This window comes from Aulonocara stuartgranti, assembly GCF_965226115.1.
Source record: "Aulonocara stuartgranti genome assembly, chromosome: 4".
Lineage (NCBI taxonomy): Eukaryota > Metazoa > Chordata > Actinopteri > Cichliformes > Cichlidae > Aulonocara > Aulonocara stuartgranti.
In genome coordinates this window covers 2309918-2330121 of record NC_138942.1, presented here as the reverse complement: position 1 = coordinate 2330121, position 20204 = coordinate 2309918, and the positions used below count along the sequence as shown (strand labels likewise).

The 20204-nt window shown below is 43.8% G+C and overlaps 1 protein-coding gene and 1 long non-coding RNA gene across 2 annotated transcripts; one reads left to right on the top strand and one right to left on the bottom strand.

Moving 5' to 3' along the window:
- Positions 1-1253: 1253 nt before the first annotated feature.
- LOC309705863 (serine protease 27-like) lies at positions 1254-4692 on the top strand. The gene is made up of 6 exons (XM_082531913.1): positions 1254-2162; positions 2547-2567; positions 2756-2918; positions 3096-3364; positions 3966-4111; positions 4198-4692. The coding sequence occupies exons 1-6, from the start codon at positions 2108-2110 to the stop codon at positions 4417-4419; spliced, it is 876 nt and encodes a 291-aa protein (XP_082388039.1). The 5' UTR covers positions 1254-2107; the 3' UTR covers positions 4420-4692.
- Positions 2399-3213, bottom strand: LOC309705868. Its single transcript, XR_014276623.1, has 2 exons — positions 3103-3213; positions 2399-2944 (listed from the first exon to the last, which is right to left on the bottom strand). It is a non-coding gene; the product is annotated as an uncharacterized lncRNA (long non-coding RNA).
- Positions 4693-20204: the final 15512 nt, after the last annotated feature.

Genomic DNA, 20204 nt, shown 5'->3' with positions numbered 1-20204 from the left:
TTTTTAACTCCAGCAGATAAGAACATTTCCCCCACCAGAAACACAAACTTCTCTACACTCTTTTATACTACTGACACTTTATTTACTTTTACTTACTTAAAGTTATTTATTCATCTTTCAGTCACTTCAATTTTGAACTGTATAATTTTAAAACTGTACGTACTGCATATTCTGTGTATTCTGTTCTTATTGTTGTTATCTTCAACACTATGCTGCTCTGTTGTATGTTATTTGCCCTTTGGGGATAGACAAAGTCTTTCTGATTCTGATTAAACTCCTCTGCCAGGCTAGGGATAGGCAATGACAGCATCCCGTTGTTGTAGAGTCCAACGCTGCTGAGGCATTTGGGAAGTCAAAGCCACTTCCTCCCGTATATATAATATACAGTATAGTATATATAGTCGCTGCCTCCCCTTGTCCTTTATCAGTGGACAGGGGGAGGCAGTTGTCAGTACAACATCATGAGGGACACTTGATGACCTCCCCTCTTTGTTCAGTCCAGTTGGTGCAGTGAGTCCACATTTTACCCACTTATGAAGTGCTCACTTCAACCACTGATTTAATTTAAAGTAGTAACAGTTACCCTCTCATGCTACCTGCAGTGTCAAAGACACTAACAAAAACTAAAACCAGGGAAGTCTCAGTGAGAACAGTGAGAGGGCGGTAGTCTGCTGGACCACTGCCTCTTTGGGGTTGACTTGTTATTGCCTCTTTTTGTAACTCTCGTTTACATCAGAAGGGAAAGAAATACTTCTGACATGACAGATGTTTGTGATGTGCTCAGTGGAAACGTCAGTGTTTTGTGGTTCTACTGGTTCTGAAACACTTCCTGTTCATTTGTTCATTCAGCGAAACCTGATGTAGTTTGACCAGTTTTTTCCCGAGTGGACAGCCCCCACTGTGCCAGTCCCACTGTCATTGCAGATTAATGAATGATGGAGATGTATTGTTTTCGTTCACAGAGCAGATGTGTGGTGTATCTCTCCTTCATGATCTCTCTGTGAAGCTGCTTCTTTGAATAAAACTTCCTGTTTCACAGATTTACAGGAATGTAGTTCTGTCACAGTTCTGTGCTCGATGTTCGTGCTGATCTAACGAGTGAACAAACGCTCATCAGACTGAAGAACTGACTCGTTTTCATCTAGTTGAGGAAATAGTAAAACATCATCATGTAATTACACCACATTAAAGAGAAGCAGTTTTTATTTTGCGGAAAGTCATCATGAAAATGCAATAATGACGTTAATGTTTAAAAACTGTACAGTGATGAGCAAAAGTTTTGAGCCTCATTTCTTTCTGTTTTTCTAGTAAAATGTGAACCATGTGCAGCGATTTATTGATGGGTCAAACAGAGTTTGTACGACTCTAACGAGCTCGTTTGGTGTGAGCGCCTTTATTCTCAGCACAGTCTGAGCTTTCTCTACTTTCTTCTTCATCTTGAAGGACATTCAGGTCTCTTCTTTGGATGTTTCTTCTTTTTGTTCTGGTCTCTGTCAGGATGATCCCACACTGCTTCAGTGATGTTGAGCTTCTGGCTCTGGGGAGGCCCATCCATGCCTGATAGTGCTCTACTGTGTTGTTTCAATCCAGGTATGTTTCCACTGCACTGGCAGTGTGTTTGTGAAACCCTCCAGTTTAGATCATCACTCTTTCGCGCCTGTTGTCACAGATTCAAACATCTCTAAATGTTTCCAACAAAAAAACAAAACCACTTTTTAAATATCTCAATGATCGTCAGCAACAGGATTTATTTATGTAGTTTTTGGTCGAGTTAATGCATTTCACTTCAATACAAACGCTGCTGCTCAGCTCGCCCCTTCTTACACCTGTACACATCAGTCAATACTGTGAAACCTTTAAATAACTTGTATTTGACACAGCAGGGCAGACTTTTGTTTCCTGGTGTTAAATTAATGAGTAATCTGAGAAAAATGATTAAAAAGTTCCTGTTTAATCTGATGATTGTAATGTGAAGCAGGTCTGGTGCAGTGAGGTGTTGGGCGTGTCGTCAGACAGGTGTTTGAGAAAGGTGTGTTTTACTGCAAACCGAAAGGGAGAGAGAGGAAGGTTATTTAAGCCTCAGCAGGTCTGCAGGTATTTTACAGCGATGGCTTTCTACAAAGTGATGTGTTTGGCTGCTGGGCTGATGCTCCTGACCCAAGGTAAGAGCTCTCTGCACACACCTGCATCAGGTACGACTCAGAGGGCGAAAACACTCAGGAGCACAGCGCTTCACTTTAAAGTGACACTGCAGGAAAATAACCTTTACATTAAAGAAATCGTTTCTTTAATACGAATTTGATGTGTTCAGTTAAAATTCACAATGTTCAGTAAACATAACTTTAATATATATTTTGAAGAAGAAGTTTTTACGACAGACCAACAACACAGGACGTAGTGTTTGGAACCTCAAAATTTCTTATCTCACATTTTTTCAAATGGGTTACATTAACTGTAACTTCACACAGTAATTACAGACAGTGAACTAATCACAGAACGATGAATGAAGATTTTTAGTTTTAAAATGGTTTGTTTCTGTGTTTCAGAGTCTGAGTCACAGCTGGGTGGTAAGAAAAAGCTTCTTTGTGTAATGATTTAGTTTTATGTTTAATAAATCTTTAGTTTCATATGAATATTAGTTTGTGAGTGAACTGTAGACTCCAGGATCACTGTGTCCTCACTCAGCAGTTTGTAGTGCTGAGAGTTTACAGCTCCTACAGTAATGCTCACTCTGTGTTTTAATGTCGGTCTTCAGTTTGTGGTCAGCCAAAGCTCAACACCAGGATTGTAGGAGGACAGGCGGCCCGCGCTGGCAGCTGGCCCTGGCAGGTCAGTCTGCAAAGATCTGGGTCCCACTTCTGTGGAGGATCCCTCATTAACAGTCAGTGGGTGCTGACTGCTGCTCACTGCTTTGAAACGTGAGTAATGAGGCTGAAGCTGCACTCTAAACAAGATTTAAAGAGATTATAAAAGGTTGTAATCAGGGGGTGAGGGTGTAACAGGATAAATATTTAACAGAGTAGGAATCAATAATATCATTTCTTTTTAGCCATCGTAATAACTGCATGCTGTTTTGTGCTCCTTGATGATCTCAGCACCAACCTGAGAGGACTGACTGTGAATCTGGGCCGTCAGAGTCTACAGGGATCCAATCCCAATGCAGTATCTCGAACTGTAACAAAGATCATCAAACATCCAAAATACAACTCTGGTACCAACGACAACGACGTCTGCCTGCTGCAGCTCTCCTCACCGGTGACTTTCAACAACTACATTTCTCCCGTCTGCCTGGCAGCTTCAAACAGCATCTTCTACAGCGGTGTTAACAGCTGGGTCACCGGCTGGGGAAGTACTAGAGAAGGAGGTGGGTCATAAAGACACCTGATCGTTTTTAGAGAAATGATGACAATAATACAGGGAACAAGTTTGCTATCTCAGAAATATTTAGAGCAATAAGATGTTTCCATGAGGTTAAATCTGTGCAGAGTTCAAAACCAGAAAGAATAATTATGTGAATTAAACAGTCTGGAAGTGCTGGACCTGCAGCAAACATGCTGTCTGCACGATGATGTCAGGTCAAAATGATCCTTGGTTAAAAGAAAGTATACTTTCTGTGTATCTGACACTGCCCCCAGGTGGTGTTAGACAGTTACTACATGATGACGACCATCTACTGTCTGTGTGTCAAGTTTATTTCTGTATCACGTTTAAAAACAGCAGCTGTTGTGCTTCATCTAAAATACTCAAATAACATAAAACAGGACAAGATGACAGAGCGGCATCAAAGTCATGTGACTGTGTTCTGCAGAGAGCTCCAACCCCAGCGGACAAACATGTTTCCCCATCTTTGTTTGCACACATGACTACACTTTGTTTTTAAGTTTGGTGGAGCCGCCCTTTTGTTTGAAGGTTAATCAGTCACATGTTATTTATTACAAACTGATATATTTATTTTACCCCTTCAGTGTCCCTTCCTTCTCCACAAAACCTGATGGAGGTGGAGGTTCCTGTTGTGGGAAACAGGCAGTGTAACTGTAACTATGGAGTGGGAAGAATCACTGACAACATGATCTGTGCCGGGTTAAGTGCAGGAGGAAAGGACTCCTGTCAGGTGATTGTTGTTACCTGTGTTTGGCACATTTTCACCTTCTAGAGTTTCTTCTCCTCAGCTAACAGTAAATGTTTCTGCTCTCAAAGGGGGATTCAGGAGGTCCAATGGTGATCAAGCAGAGCGGTCGCTGGATTCAGGCGGGAGTCGTCAGTTTTGGGGAAGGTTGTGCCAGGCCGAATCTTCCAGGAGTCTACGCCAGAGTATCCCAGTACCAGACCTGGATCAGGACCCAGATCTCCTCCAACCGGCCGGGCTTCATGACGTTCAGGTCCACTGGGACCAACAGTGACCTCAGTGTCACCTGCTGAGGACTGCCTCCCAGGGACGGTCCTAGCCTACTCGTGTCTTGCTTTGCTGTGTAATTACATTGTCTTCAACGTTCCAGCGAATAGGTTTAAGCTACTAACCTATCAAAACGTATTAAGGATTGTACATTAACATAAAACTGTTGTCGAAGAGGGAGAGAGAGTATGCATAGTATGCAAACAGCTACCAAACAGCTATCATAATTCGTCATACAATGAGAACAGGACAAATCAACAATTGACACTGACTAATTAATATTAAAATCTGTAACATAATGTATTGTTTGGAGTTTAGTCTGTTACTGTTACTATTTTTACCATTTGTTGGAGCAACTGGAACTGTCGCGGTTCGAATTTTTGAGGAAGAGACATACGACTGAAAGTCCATAGTGGGTCAACACAAATGATTTTATTAAAACACATATATGTGGTGAAGAAGCAACACATCTCTACTTATTTTGTTTTGAACTCTACTGACTTCAAACCCCAAAAATGAAATTTGACACAAAAACCTTCTTCACTCCAAATCATGTTTTCTTTTTGTGTCCAGCCGGGGAAGAAGGTCACCTCTACTATCACTGCTTCCCCAGTCGGAGACAATTTCTCACTCACACTTACACACTTTTATTTTCTTTGCTCTCATCACTTTCTTTCTCTCTCTCTCTTTTTTTTACACGCATATATTAACCTGTTATTCACTCTTCCAACCTCATTTTCCTTTCACCCCAACAGCTCTCATGCAGTCAGCAATCAAATCCTCCATTCATCCCTGAGTACCTGATCACCTTAAATGTCACCGTTAAGTTTATTTATTTATCATTACCTGAATACTAAACCACTGTTTTAGTTTTATTTATTTATTTTCAGTTCACTATCACCTCTTTGATCACTAGGATTTCTAACCATTATAATTTCACAGAAAATCAACGGACCTACTTGTCCTTCCTCTTTTGTCATGCAGGAACTCACACAGCCTGAGCACTCAGCCCCCACCTTTTCTTTCTCTCACAGACACAGAGCTCTCATGCACTTCACAAATTCTCAAACTGCGCCACGGACTCAATACTGCAGTTTCTCTGCTTTTTAAAAATATAAAACCAAACACAACCCCCCAACTGACTTCACTATTTACAACAACTCGCGACACGGCCTTCTGCCGCGATTTCTACACACCACAAACACACTTTTATTCAATCCTCACACACTCAGCTTCTGTATTAAATCATTTTCACAGCACACGCAGTTATAACCAATATTAGCAATTTACACAGGCGATTCACACTTTATTTATATACTCAGGCCTGTAACAACATGACAAAAGACACCAGATGCCAAGACAAGTTATTCAACAGTTCCTTATCACTTCAACATTTAAACACATAACATCTTAACATAAACACCCCAAAGTGACCACGGACACAAACCAGAAGCTCTACTGAGTGAACATTTAATTTTATCTTAATTTCCAATTCAGCACCTTTGGACATCAATCAACAGGTGGTGCTTACCTCCTATTTCGGGCCCATCACTCAGTCGACCTCCTGGCTGTCTGTCTGTTTGACACCACTACACCTCAGCCAAACCCCATTAGTCCCTCCTCAAACCGGTTTCGGCACCAGAACTGTCGCGGTTCGAATTTTTGAGGAAGAGACATATGACTGAAAGTCCATAGTGGGTCAACACAAATGATTTTATTAAAACACATATATGTGGTGAAGATGGGCTCTGCAAAACATCAGGCTCCATCTCCCGCCTGACAGTAGGTGGGTGTGATATTTATACTTATGATGACCAGTAACTCCAGCAAGGACATATTCTAAAAAGGAACCGCTACTTCCTCTGTTCCTCCAGATGCTTCCTGTTATTACACTTTTCCAGACTTAGACAACATTTGCAATCAGTTTACCCAGACAGGCTATGTGTCTGTGTTGTTAACCTCAGTACATGACCCCCCTCTACATCATCTGTTACCAGGCAAACTTCAATGCAGGAGGCTGCTGAATGCACACAGGCAATATGTAGCAAATTATACTGTAAACATGTAGGCAACCTTTCAATAGCTGAACTTTGCTCCATTGATCGGCCAGACATCGCGCTGCCCGTAGCTTCAACCCTTTAATTATGCAATATGTGTATAACATGATTACAGTTGCACCTGCAATGAAAGATTATTATATGCTTATGCTAACACCTGAAATACAGAATTTAATATAACCTCACCAGTTTCAATAAATGTGTCAATGACATGACAATAATGATAAATCATAAATGATGCAACAGTAATAATAAGGATCATGAATAGTAACATAGATTATGAATGTAAAATAATATTTCATCTCGACATAACCCACATAATTTCCTCAGGGATTAATAAAGTATTCTGATTCTGATTGTTTCAGGATGACCTGCCATTATCCAATCACACATCTGCTTACCTGCATCTGTTGCTCGTTTCTCCTCCTTTTCTTTTCTCTCTTTTTTTTTTTTTGTTTGTGTCCCGTTTGGATCTTTAGCCGTCAGAATTGTTGTCTTAAGGCCAAGAAAGATGCCAAGTGGATTTATTTTACCAAGTGGATCATCATGGCCTTGCCATATTGGTCCATTTGATTGACCTTTATTATAATTATGAATTTATTTTATTTTCAGTTGCTACAAATGGGACAGACATGACTGTGGGATAGGACAGGGAGAAAGAATGAAAGAAAGAGAGGGAGAGAGAGAAAACCAAAGGGGAGAAGAGACGGTGAGAAGGGGGGAAGAAAGAAAAAAGAAAACAAAAAACAAACAAACACCTGGGTCACCTGTATGGAGAAAAAAAACAGAAGAGAAAGCAAACAACAAAGAGCAACATAATAAAAAAAACAGCACCATCACAATAAACTAGCTAGCAGTAGATATCAGTAGATACTAAATAATAAACAATATTGTGCAGCACGCAAGATAGACAGCGCACAGTGTGCTTTGAGGCAGCAGCCAAGAAAGCTTTAGTCCGCGTCTGTGAACACCTGTGTGCATACCTGTGTGGATCAGCATGCTTGCATTCCAAAGGTTCCTTCATGTAATAATCTGCTAGGGAGTGTGGGGGGGGCCACAGCCCCGTCCTCCAGGGCATGAAGCAGGTATGGAGGAGATCAAAACTCCAGACATCCAGAGGCCCCCAGAACACAAGAGACCAAGGAAGACCAACAGAGGGGCAGCTGCGCCACTGTCCCAGAAAGAGCTGAGGAGAGTCCCAGATGAGGGCTCACTCAGCAGCCGCGGAGCAGAAGCCAGGGGGAGTTGCAGTGACGCGCCCGTGAGCTCCGCCGGCAGCCAGCTGTGCCTGAGTGACCGAGCCCCAGGCCGAGAGGCCGGGGGCACCCCACCTCCGGAGTGGCCCGAGCAAGCCCCAGGCTCCAGGCCCCGATAAGCGGCCGCCAAGGAGTGAGCCGGTGTGTACCTGGACGCCCACCCCCAGACACAAAGAACCACCAACGCACCGACACCTGAGGGAGTCCGCCACTGGCAGGGGAAGTGGTGGTGGGTGGAGATAGGCCTCCAAACCTTGGAGGGCCTGAGATGTCCCCAGAGAAGTGGCGTCTGATACCCAACCTGACATATAGACACAGACATACAGGCACACACAGATACAAACATCCATTCCCACCCTCATGCTCTCATATGCACTTACTCCACACTCAACCAACGTGGAGACAGACATAAAGAGACGCTGTACACACGATCACACTCCCCAAGCGTACTCTACGAACCGGGTCTAGGTGCCCCCGCCCCTGGAGGGGGGAACTGCACCCAGACCCAGGTGGTGTTACCCTTTTCCCTGCGGTGGGGGGAGGCAGACCGCCCCGACTCCGCAGCAGCAGGGAGGCCCCACACTCCAGACCGCAGTCGGACGGCCAACTCCTCCTCCTAGCCCCCCCGCTCCAGCAGGTCGCAGAGAACGGGGGTGGGAGAAGACTCCAAACCTCCCTCCACCCGCTCATTGTAGTGTTGATGCATGTGTGTTCTAAGGTGCAATTAAAACCCAGGAGGGCATGGAGCTACCTGCCAGAGAGCAGCAGGTAAGCGCATGGTCCCTCCTGCTGGCCCTCAATGTCTACGTGTATTTAACATTGAGAGGTGGGCAACGATGCCAGGGGTGGGGTGTACACCCTGATGGTACTTTGGACTCCGTGTATCGTGCCCACCCCCAAGATCCTATATGTATGTGTAATGAGAGTGTGAGTAATGTGAATGTCTAAGTTGTGGGATAAAATTGAGGCAGAGGCAGCCAGAAGGGGACGGGGGGGGGGGGTAGCCTCCTCTGCACCCTGGTGACATACCCCTACTCCAAGGCCCTGCATGTGTGGGTGGTTGTGGTGGGGCGGGAAGAGGGAGGCAGCTGGAGATGGGGAGGGAAGGAAGGGAGGGGCAAGTGACCCCTCCCTGGGGCCAGCTCCCCCGCTGACCCCTTGTTGTGGATTGACATTCACAATGTAGCCACAGTCTAAATTTCCCCTCGAGATTAATAAAGTATTCTGATTCTGATTCTAAAGCAGACTAGGAAGGAAATTACAAGGTGACTGTGACGACTATGAGCAGGACTCTGTGCTGGAACATGAAAGAACTATGAAACGTATACATGAATAAGCAACATGAACATGACCAGCACGGAGTCCTGAAACCTGACGTAACATGAGAGGAGATACACAGACAACCCGACACTGAACACGGGAAGACGGAGGACTTAAATACACACATGAGGTGATCAGGGGAAGTGGAGACACATGAGGAAAACAGCTGAATAGAATGAAACATATCGACAACAAGGGGGAGAGTAACACTAAACTCGAGACCTTTCAAAATAAAACAGGAAACATGGGGACACAAACCAACAGGGAACACTTAACACAGGGGTGACTACATAAAGAGATCTAATCTATGGGACTAGATTTTCTCAGTGTTTCCTAGTTCAGGAGTGTGTTTCCATTCACTTGTTGTCAGGTCGTCTGTTTTGCCACGCCATAGTTATCACAGTTTTCATAGCCAGTTTCTCAGTTTAGTTATTGTACCTTTTGTCGCCTTAGTTTTCATGTTTGCTTCTGCCATCAGCCTAAATAAAGGCTCGTTTTTGGTTCAAGTTGAGTTCTGTCTCCTGCAGTGTGTACGTTTAGCAAACACATCGGCGTAGCTCGTCGTGACACTTTGTTGCCCTTCTAGAAAACGTCTTGTTACTTTCATTCACACCAAAGAGGCTGAAACTGATTAACAACCCTCTCTGCTTAAATGAGAAGATCAATAATCCAAGTTTAATTGACTTGATGCTTTACTCTAATCTTTAATTTTTCTGAGCAGTAATTTCTGAGCAATTCTATTCTATTCAATTCAATTCAATTTTATTTATATAGCGCCAAATCACAACAAAAGTCACCTCAAGGCGCTTTATATTGTACAGTAGATACAGAGAAAAATCCAACAATCATATGACCCCCTATGAGCAGCACTTTGGCGACAGTGGGAAGGAAAAACTCCCTTTTAACAGGAAGAAACCTGGAAGCTGGTTCCACAGAAGAGGGGCCTGAAAACTGAAGGCTCTGCCTCCCATTCTACTTTTAAATACTCTAGGAACAACAAGTAGGCCTGCAGAGCGAGAGCGAAGTGCTCTAATAGGGTGATATGGTACTACAAGGTCATTAAGATAAGATGGGGCCTGATTATTTAAGACCTTGTATGTGAGGAGCAGGATTTTGAATTCTGGATTTAACAGGAAGCCAATGAAGGGAAGCCAAAACAGGGGAAATCTGCTCTCTCTTTCTAGTCCCTGTCAGGACTCTTGCTGCAGCATTTTGGATCAGCTGAAGGCTTTTCAGGGAGTTTTTAGGACTTCCTGATAATAATGAATTACAGTTGTGCAGCCTGGAAGTAATAAATGCATGAACTAGTTTTTCAGCGTCACTCTGAGACAGGATATTTCTAACTTTAGAGATGTTGCACAAATGGAAGAAAGCAGTCTTACATATTTGTTTAATATGTGCATTGAAGGACATGTCCTGGTCAAAAATGACTCCAAGGTTCCTCACAGTGTTACTGGAGGCCAAGGTAATGCCATCCAGAGTAAGAATCTGCTTAGAGACCATATTTCTAAGATTTTCAGGGCCGAGTACAATAACCTCAGTTTGATCTGAATTAAGAAGCAATTCTAAGGAGCTTGGAAAGAAAAGCGACTGGACTTCTTTAAGTTTCTTGAAGATGTTTCACCTCTCATCCGATAAGTTTCTCCACCAAATGATGGAGTCCCACATTTTAAGCCCTAGTGGAAGTTATCCCTTAAAGAGGTCCAACTTTTTTTTTTCTCCTTACATGATCATGACCCGAATGACCAAGAACCTATAGTGCAGAGACATACTAAGCAGTGTATGTATTGGGATCATCCTTTCAGCCAGACTTTTACTATTCATTGTTTAATTACAGTTTAGGGCGTAAAGGTGTAGATTTTGTTTGAAGCTGATGAAGTTTATGTTTGTGTGCTTCGTTCCTCCCACAGCTCCCCTGTAGCGTCCGAGTGGACTGTCGTGTTGGGGCGTCTGAAGCTAAATGGATCCAACCCCTTTGAGGTGACGCTGAATGTGACAAATATCAAACTTAGAGCCGATACCAACGTCAGCTCGTTGACGAACTGGCAGTGAAGGACAGTCTGAGTGGAGCTCAAATCCTCAACCCAGAATCAGCCTCAGGTGTGCAGGACTGCAGGAGATGATGGCTCTGCCCAGGGGTGGAGACCAAGGAACTCATCCTGTCATTCAGCTGCTTATCAGAAGCTTTAAACAAAGTTGTCTAAATGCTCCAAATGTTGAGAAACTAAATGAAACTCTTTAAAATGGTTTAAAACCCTTTGGTGGAAAATTTTAAGGTATTTTTATCAGCTTTGACTGATGAGCCTGTGCATTCAGATTTTGTCCTGATGACCCTAAAGCAGGGTCGGCAACCTGCGGCTCTTTCATCCTTATACTGCTGCTCCACACGGCTTGGGAAAATAAATTATAAGTATTTAATTGAAGTCTATTTTATTTGTGTTAGTTTTAAAAAAAATGTAGTTCTAAATTGAAACATTATTGTCATCTTGAAATATTAAAATAAAATTATATTTTATTATTTTTCGGCACTCAAAACAAGTGTCACATTCGCAGAAGCCGGTGTACCGGGCGAAACACCAGGACTTTCAACCCCAAGTATGGAGAAATGTAAGAGAACATACAACATTTAACGATACCTGAGCAGATTCATTTGCATTTACTTTTGACGAGAGTTGCCTACACAGCAAAATCTCCAGTGTTAAATTAACACTACAGAGTGTCCATATGTGTCCACTCCTCTGAGTGTTCAATATAACACTGTTGAGTGTTAAATGAACACTTTTGACAGTGTTATATGTTTAAAAGTAACCTAGTCAGTTCTGAAGATTTACAACGACTAACACTGAGCAGTGCTGATTTTCTAACACTGGAATATTTCTAACATTTTGAATTATTTTCCAGTGTTAGAAAATCAGCACTGCTCGGTGTTAGTAAGAGACTTTCAAAATAAACACACAGCCTTTGCTGAGAAGTATCCGGAGGGAGAAGAGAGAAAAAAAAAGCTGTTTCACAACTGATGCGGAAGGCTGGTCTGAGAAAAAAATCAATTCAAGAAGTGGATGAAGTCTGAAAATTCAGCTATGTATACAAGGTTTATGGCCGCTCAAGACATAGTCAGGTATTAGAAGCCGCACCACCACAAGAAGAAATGATTGCGCTGATACCACTAAAATGCCAGACACAGGAGGAGGACATTTGTGAGGCTGTGCACACAGTGTGTGTGTGTGTGTGTGTGTGTGTGTGTGTGGGGGGGGGGGTCAGAATGTGAAACCATAAACGACTTCCCTAAACCTGGTGGTCTGGAAGTCCAGCAGTTCATCTAAACAAAAGGCACTTAGACTAAAACAGATGTAGATATGTTTATCCTACCACAAAACAATACGAGAAGGTACGACCTCTCACATGCTCCTAGGATGTGGGTGTGAACGGCAGAACACTCTGGAATGCACACAAAAGTCTTTGCAGACTATTAAGGATCAAACCTCTACCAACATGACATTAATTATAAAACTCTAAGCATATATGAGTAGATATTTCTTAGCATAAATGACAATCCAACAATATAAATCTAACATCTTCCATTGCTGCATTTGGCATTGCAGCTCCATTTGGGATTAGTCTGCGAGGAAGACATCGTCAGCATAGAGCAGTGGTTCTTAACCTTGTTGGAGGTACCGAACCCCACCAGTTTCATATGCGCATTCACCGAACCCCTCTTTAGTGAATTTTTTTTTTTTTCAAATTCAAGACATAGATATGTTTTTTTACTGGTGCACAAAATGAGCCGTACATGAACATCACCTTGTTCAAAGAACAAAACCAACACAATGCATGAACTTACAACAAATTACATACCTGCAAATCAGTGTGACTTCTGCTGTTGCCTTTGAGAGACCAGTTCAGATATGCGTGGCTTCACCTTGGCAAGTGCCAGTCTCATGTCATTTTCACAGAAAAGTCTGTTCCTTTTCTTCGTTTTTATGTCCAGCATCGTCGAAAAGGATTGCTCGCAAAGATATGTTGTAACAAATGGTATAAAAAAAATCCACGGCTTTCTTAGCAATAACTGGATACTCGTCCATTTGTCGACACCAAAACGTTGAGAGTGTTGTTGTTCTGAAGAGTTGCTGTTGAACCTGGCTCTGCTGAATTTCAATGATTTCGTCAAGGTATTCATCATTGACATCTGCTGTCTCAACAGCAAACGTGAACGGCTGTCTCACCCATGCTGGATATGACTCTCTTGTAGGGAAATATCTGTCGAGAGACTTTGCAAGCTCATCTAAGTGCGTTGCAATTGTTTGCTTCAGTTCCGTGGATACAGAAACATCTCCGATTCCAGACACATCTTCGACCTTACTTACACAGTTGTCCAGAAGGGGGAAGTTTGCAAAGTTGTTGTTCTCTGTTCGTCGTTTCCATAACGTTAGCTTTTTTTGAAAAGCCTTCAGGTGTTCTTCCGCTTCTATGATATTGACTCCACCACCCTGCATCTGCTGATTGAGATGATTGAGAGCTGCGAATATATCAGCCATGTACGCTAAAATGAGAATGAACTCAGGATTTTTGAAGCAATCTGCATGACAGTGTTGGTGCTCTTGCAAAAACAGGGCTAATTCCACACGCATGGCAAAAACACGATTCAGCACCTGTCCCCGAGATAACCACCGAACATTAGAATGGTACAGAAGTACCTCGAATTCAGAGCCCATTTCTTTACACAGCTCACTGAAGATGCGGTGCCTCAGAGCACTATTTCGCACATAGTTCACACATTCCACCACGGTTTTTAATACTTCTGCCATTTTTGGAGGCAAGGTTTTTGTTGCCAATGCATGCCTGTGCAAAATACAATGAGTCACAATGATGTGTGGTGCATCGGCTTTTACTAGCGCACCAAAACCAGAGTTTCTTCCCAGCATGACGGGAGCTCCGTCTGTACAAACTGCAGAAACCATGTCCCATGAAAGATTGTTGTCTCCGAAGAAGTCATCCACAAGCTTCTTCACATCGGCTGCCTTAGTTGTTGTTGTAAGAGGCTTACAAAATAAAAAATCTTCTTTTATCATGTCATCTTTCACATAGCGCACAAAAACAGTAAACTGGCTTAGATTAGCAGCGTCTGTGCTCTCATCGAGCTGAAGGCTGAATTTTGCCGGGCTTGAAATCAGATCGGCGACTACTTGAGCCAAGATGTCTTTACTCATGTCTTCTATTCTGTCGCTGACGGTGTCATTTGAAAGAGGAATTTGTGATAATTTACCTTCGGCCGCTGTTCCAAGTATCAGATTTGCCATCTTTAACGCGGCTGGTTTCACGAGTGTTTCACCAATGGTGTGTGGCTTGCCCTGCTTTGCGATCAGGTAAGCAACTTCGTACGATGCTGTGAGGATCGGTTTGTTAACGGGTACAAATCCAAGAGCAGGCAGAGTGGGCCTTTCATCGAATCTGGCTCTCTTCACCTTGAATTCAGCAAGTGTTGTGTTCTTGTATTCCCCGTCTCCATGCAGCTTCAAGAAGTGTTCCTTTAGTTTTGCCGGTGCGAGACTAGAGTTGCTCAACTTGGCGTTGCAAATCATGCAGATAGGACGCTCACTCCCATCACGTTCCGTGATACATGTAAATCCATACTGTACATATTCGTCCAACCACTTTCTTTTTTTGCCCGACATAGTTAGTATGGATTAAAATGTTAAAAAAAAAATCACGCGAAGTACTACCACGACATTCACATGTTGACTACTGCGCGCGCTACATTCCCCGCAGGCCTGATTGGCCAAGCAGTGTAGCATGATCGTCTGCAGCCAGTGATGGCCAGAAGGGGGCGTGTCATCACAAATTTACAAGATAATTCGGGCGTGGCTGGACCTCTGCGACCTCCGCAGTGGAGGCTCTGCCGAACCCCTGAGACCGACTCACCGAACCCCTAGGGTTCGATCGAACCCAGGTTAAGAACCATTGGCATAGAGGAATGTCCAAGGGTGGGCTTCTTGGAGGTAAGCAGTCATGGTGTCCATGCAGAGGATGAAGAGAAGCGGGGACAGTGTGGAGTCTTGGTGCACACCCACGGTAATGTTGAAAGGTGGTGATGTTCCCAACGGGCTTCTGACTGTGCTGGCCACGTTTCTGTACAAGGGCTTGATCCAGTCGACGTAGGCCTTGGGGACCCCGTGTGATGGGAGAGAGTGCCAGATCAGGTCATGAGGGACTCGGTTGAAAGCCTTTTCCAGGTCAAGGAAGGCCATATGGATGTTCTTGGTCTTCTCTCGGTGCTTCTCCAACAGCAGGCGGGCGGCATGGATGGCATCTATTGTGCCGCATCCTTTGACGAAGCCACACTGGTTGGGCGTTATTGGGACAATTTCTCGCAGCCTGGCAGCAATGATCTGCTTGAATACCTTTCATGGTGTGGCACAGGAGTCGGATTGGGCGGTATTTGCAACAATTGGCCATGTCGCCTTTGCCTTTCCAGATGGGCACTGTGGTGCTGGTTGACCAGGCTGCAGGGACAGCCCCATCTCTGACGATGTTGTTGAACAGGTCGGTGAGGACTGAGATGCCCTGGCGGCCGAGTATCTTCCAAACTTCGGCTGGGATGTCGTCTGGTCCAGTTGCTTTGCCATTCTTCATTTTCTTGGCAGCGGCTTTTACTTCCTTGATGGTAACTGGGGGTCCTGGGACGGAGTCTGTGCTGTGGATTGGCTGATGGGGGAACTCCACATTGCAGATATCCGAAAAGTACTTGGTCCAATGTTTGAGGATGGTGGGCGAATCGTGGAGGATCTGATGATTGGCATCCTTGATATGTTTGACCTGGCTGGTGTCCTGTGTTGCTCGATGGCGGTTTTTGGCAAGGCGTTAGACTTTGTTCGCCCCCCTGGGCATGTCCAGTTCTTTGTAGAGTTGGTCATAGTGTGATGCCTTTTCTGCTCCTACTGCCTTCTTTGCTCAAAGTGCCCTGTAGTGTTGATAGTCAACATCGTTGTGAAACTGAAGCCACATCTTGAATGCTGTCTTCATTTCTGTGAATGTTTGCTGTACGCTGTGGTTTCACCACCACATTTGCTCGTTGATGAAGTGCCTCGCTGGCTTCATCTTCCCAAGGGTGCTGTCTGCCGTGTCGTGTATCTGACTGGCGATTAGGGATAGGTACTGGTATCCCGGTGCCATGATGGCACCAGTTCTGACATAAACAGTAGTAACCAGCCCGAAAAGCAGCGCACATTTCGGTGCTTTATTTCGGTGCTTTTTTTTCCTGAGCTGTGATACACTTTAGATTCTAACCAATCATTTTACGTTTCCGAGGATAGTAGGCGGGCCCAGGTACGTACATTCTTTTAGAGCAGAGCTACAGATTAAAAATGCCCAAGGCGAAGCGGTCAAAAGTCTGGCTGTACTTCACAGCAAAAGATGCAAACTCAGCAGCAGCCGTTCTTCTCTGCGTGAGTAGCTTAATGTTGTTCGTGTGTAATTTACTTTGAGTAGGCTAACCACGTTATTACATTGATGCATGTAAGTTGAACTAGCAAACATCATCATAGCTACATGCGGCTGTCTTCTTGTTTGATGGCAGATACTCCCTTCACCCTGGACAAAAAGGCTAAAATGACCAAAGAAAAAGAGGAAAACAGTTAAACATGAGAGGTTTTGGATAAAGTTTGTGTTTTTTCCATTGTTTAAGCACTGCTTCCAGCCAAGAGTGATGCCATATATGCCCCATAGCTGCAGAAAAGGCTAACATTGTTATCTTTTTACAAAAAACAGCTGAACATGAGAGGTTTTTGGACAAAATTTGTGTTCTTCATTCTTTAAGCACCGGCACCGTTTCAAAAGTACCGGTTTGGCACCGGTATCGGATAAAACCTAAACGATACCCATCCCTACTGGCGATGTTATCTCAGATGGTGTCTAGTGGTCCATTGCGATCCACTCCGAAGTGCCCAAGTCCAGTAGCTGGCTTTTGCACATGTGAAGGCGCCACCATTTTATCTTCTCTACTGAAGTGATTGGTGATCGTCGTTGCTGGCCAAGGTTGAGTAGTAGGTCCATCCACGTGTAGCTGATGCTAAGAACCGATGTTGGTTGATAGGATGTGCTGGCCTCTTTCTGAAGAAAGTGTTGGCTATGGCAAGATCGTGTGCCTCTGCGCAGTCCAGAACACGGCATCCGTCGTTGTTTCGGGTCCAGAATCCTTGGCCGCCATGAAATCGCACATATCCGTCTCTCTCCTGGCCAATGTGTCCATTTAGGTCATCGCCTACTGCCAGGTGTTCTTCAGGGGCCAATTGCCTGTAGGTGGTGGGGTTGAGCCAGAATGCTTCCTTCCTTCCTATGCCTCAGGGTACTGAGGCATAGTGATTGGACTAGCTTCTTTGGGCACGACGCGTGTCACCTCTGGGAGACGCCCTAGTATTCGTTTCCAGATTTTGGGTTGGCATTACATTCGGTGCGACTGAAGAATACCTCCCTTCTCTAACCTGTCTGTGTGTTTGTGGCTGTGTCACTCTGATTACCTGTTTCAGCGACACGTTCTCATCCCAACGTGTAATATACTGACAACTGTGATAAACTGTCGGTATGTTACGTGTTCGGAGGGATGAGAGAGGGTTGGAATGAATCTATAAATGTGTTTTACGTGTGACATGAAAATCCACCTACTGTTTACTTTCTGATCCTGAATCACTTTGGAAAACATTATGTCATAGGGTTATGTTTAGTGTTATGGCCCTAGCCTCCTTTGCAATTGACCTTGTGTGGGTGTGTCCTGCCATCTCTCCTGCCTTAGGTGCCACCTTTTTTGTACAGCTGACTCCCATCAGCAATTAATAATACTTTAGGCAGAGAAAAGTGAAGTCTACTACCAGAGAGCCTTGTTGGGTTGCAGTTAGTGAGCTGTGTGTATGGTGGTTGATAGCTCCTGCTCTGTGGAGAGTAGTGTGTTTTGGTGACTAACCCTTTTTGATTAACTTTTCAGTTTATTGACCAACACCTGAGTTTTGTTGTTTTCTTTCTTTAAAAGGTGAGAGTGGATAGTCTCTTTTTTGTCAATAGAAAAATTAATAAAACCCTTTAACTTCAGTATTTTTTCCCCTGTCTCCGTTTTTAAACATGGACACCTTGTGTTACTTTCCCTCGCCCCCTGGACCTTTCTAGGTGAATGTAAAAGTTAGGAAAACATAAGATGGGGGCTCGGTCGCCGCAGGCGATCGAGCACCAATGCACTGGCCATCCCTGCTCCCGGCTCAAGGAACCATGTCTCCAATATGGTGTCCTAAAAAGGATTGTGTTGGCATCCTGGGCATGAGACCTCCATTGTGATGAACCCGAGATAAGGGGGGGGCGGCAGGAGAAAGGGGTAAGAAAGAGAAAGAGTGTGAGAGGGAGAGAGAGAGAGAGAGAGAGAGAGAGGGAGGGAGGGTGGAGTTTGGAGTTGAGGGTCATCCCAATATAGGGTTAAATGTGGTTAGGTTTAGAATTGAAATCAGGGTTGGGCTTCAAGGATGAAATTAAACCCAGCACAGGGTTAGGACTGGTTAGGGTCAGGATAAGTCTCATGGTCAGGATGCTCCAGTAAACATATACAGACAGGCGGAGTACTGGTAACAACGATGATGATAAGGAACATAGTAATCACAGTAATAACAAAACAGTAATAATAGACAAGTATGTACATTATGTGGACTTTATGTCCTTTAAAAACTTTTTTCATTTAACCCCTTAGGGTGTACAGTGTCCAGTTTGGCAATCCAGAGTCTTTCAGCCTTTCTCCTCTGCTGAGTAGTCCATCTTGGATTTGCCTGTATTACTGTTGCTCTGACAGATTCCCAGCCATGTGACAGGAAGTGTTTCACTAGTTGTGTGTGTGTGTTCTTCTTCCTTAACACATTGTACCTATGCTGGGTGAATCTTGTCAGAATTGTGTTGCTTGTCTCACCCACATACTGAATTCCACATTTGCTGCAAGTGATCATATATACACAGTTCTTGGAGCGTGGAGTCCCATTAGCTTGTGAGCAGAATACATTCCCATTAGAAAAACTGCGCAACCATTTCTGGTGCTTAAAAAATTGCCCCTGGTCTCTGAGTTTGGGCTCAGAGAGAGGTGAGATTTTTGCCTTAATGAGGAAATCCCTTAGGTTTTTATTCCTCCTAAAGGCAGCTATTACCTTGTAATCCCCCAGCAATTGGGTTTTCTGGACAAGATCCTGAAAATTGTTTCTAATCACTCTGATTAGTTTGCACATTGATGGGGCATAGGTCAAAACGACAGGCAGGACAGGTGTCAAATCAATGGGTTTTGTCTGCAGGAATGAATTGAAGCATTTCCTGAGGAAAGAGCGACAATACCCCCTACTGGTGAGAGCTGAGAATAAAATTTTGGTCGCTGCTCTGAAGTCAATCTGTTGTGTGCAAATTCTGTGAAATCTCAACAGTTGTGACTTTATCAAACCAGCAAAGGTATGTTTTGGGTGGAAACTTGTTTTGAATAAAAGGGCATGTGTGTCTGTGGGCTTGAAGAATACTTTGATATCCAATTTGTGTGTCTGTGGAAAATTTGGGCCTTTGAAAGTGGTTGTATCCAAGAAATCAATTGTGGTTTTATTAATTGTAGATTTTAATTTGATCGAATCATTATGGCCATTCAGAGTGCTTAGAAAAGTTTCAAAATCTTGTTCAGAGTGTGGCCATATGCCCCAGATGTCGTCCAGAAACCGGTAATAGTACAGTGGTTTCTTGACACATTTTGCCAGGGCTGCAGTTTCCCATTCGGCCATGAAAATGTTGGCATATGCCGGTGCGAATTTTTTGCCCATGGCCGTACCTTTGATTTGCAAGAAGAAGTCCCCATTGAATTCAAAATCATTTCTCGTTAAGTTGATTTCTAATAATTGTAATAATTCTTTTTCAGGTCTTTTTTTGTCTGGGTATTTTTGGAAAATATTCCTGATGGAGTTTATTCCCTCCTTAATGTCAATATTGGTATAGAGGCTGTCAATGTCAATTGAAAAGAGAAATGATTCAGTGGGGACTTCTGTCTGCTTAACCTTTTCCACAAAGTCATACGTATCCTTAATGTAACTGTCATGCCTTATGGATAAGGGATTAAGGAAGAAGTCCAGATATTCTGCAGTGTGGTAAGTTTCACTACCGCAATCAGACACAATGGGACGCCCGGGA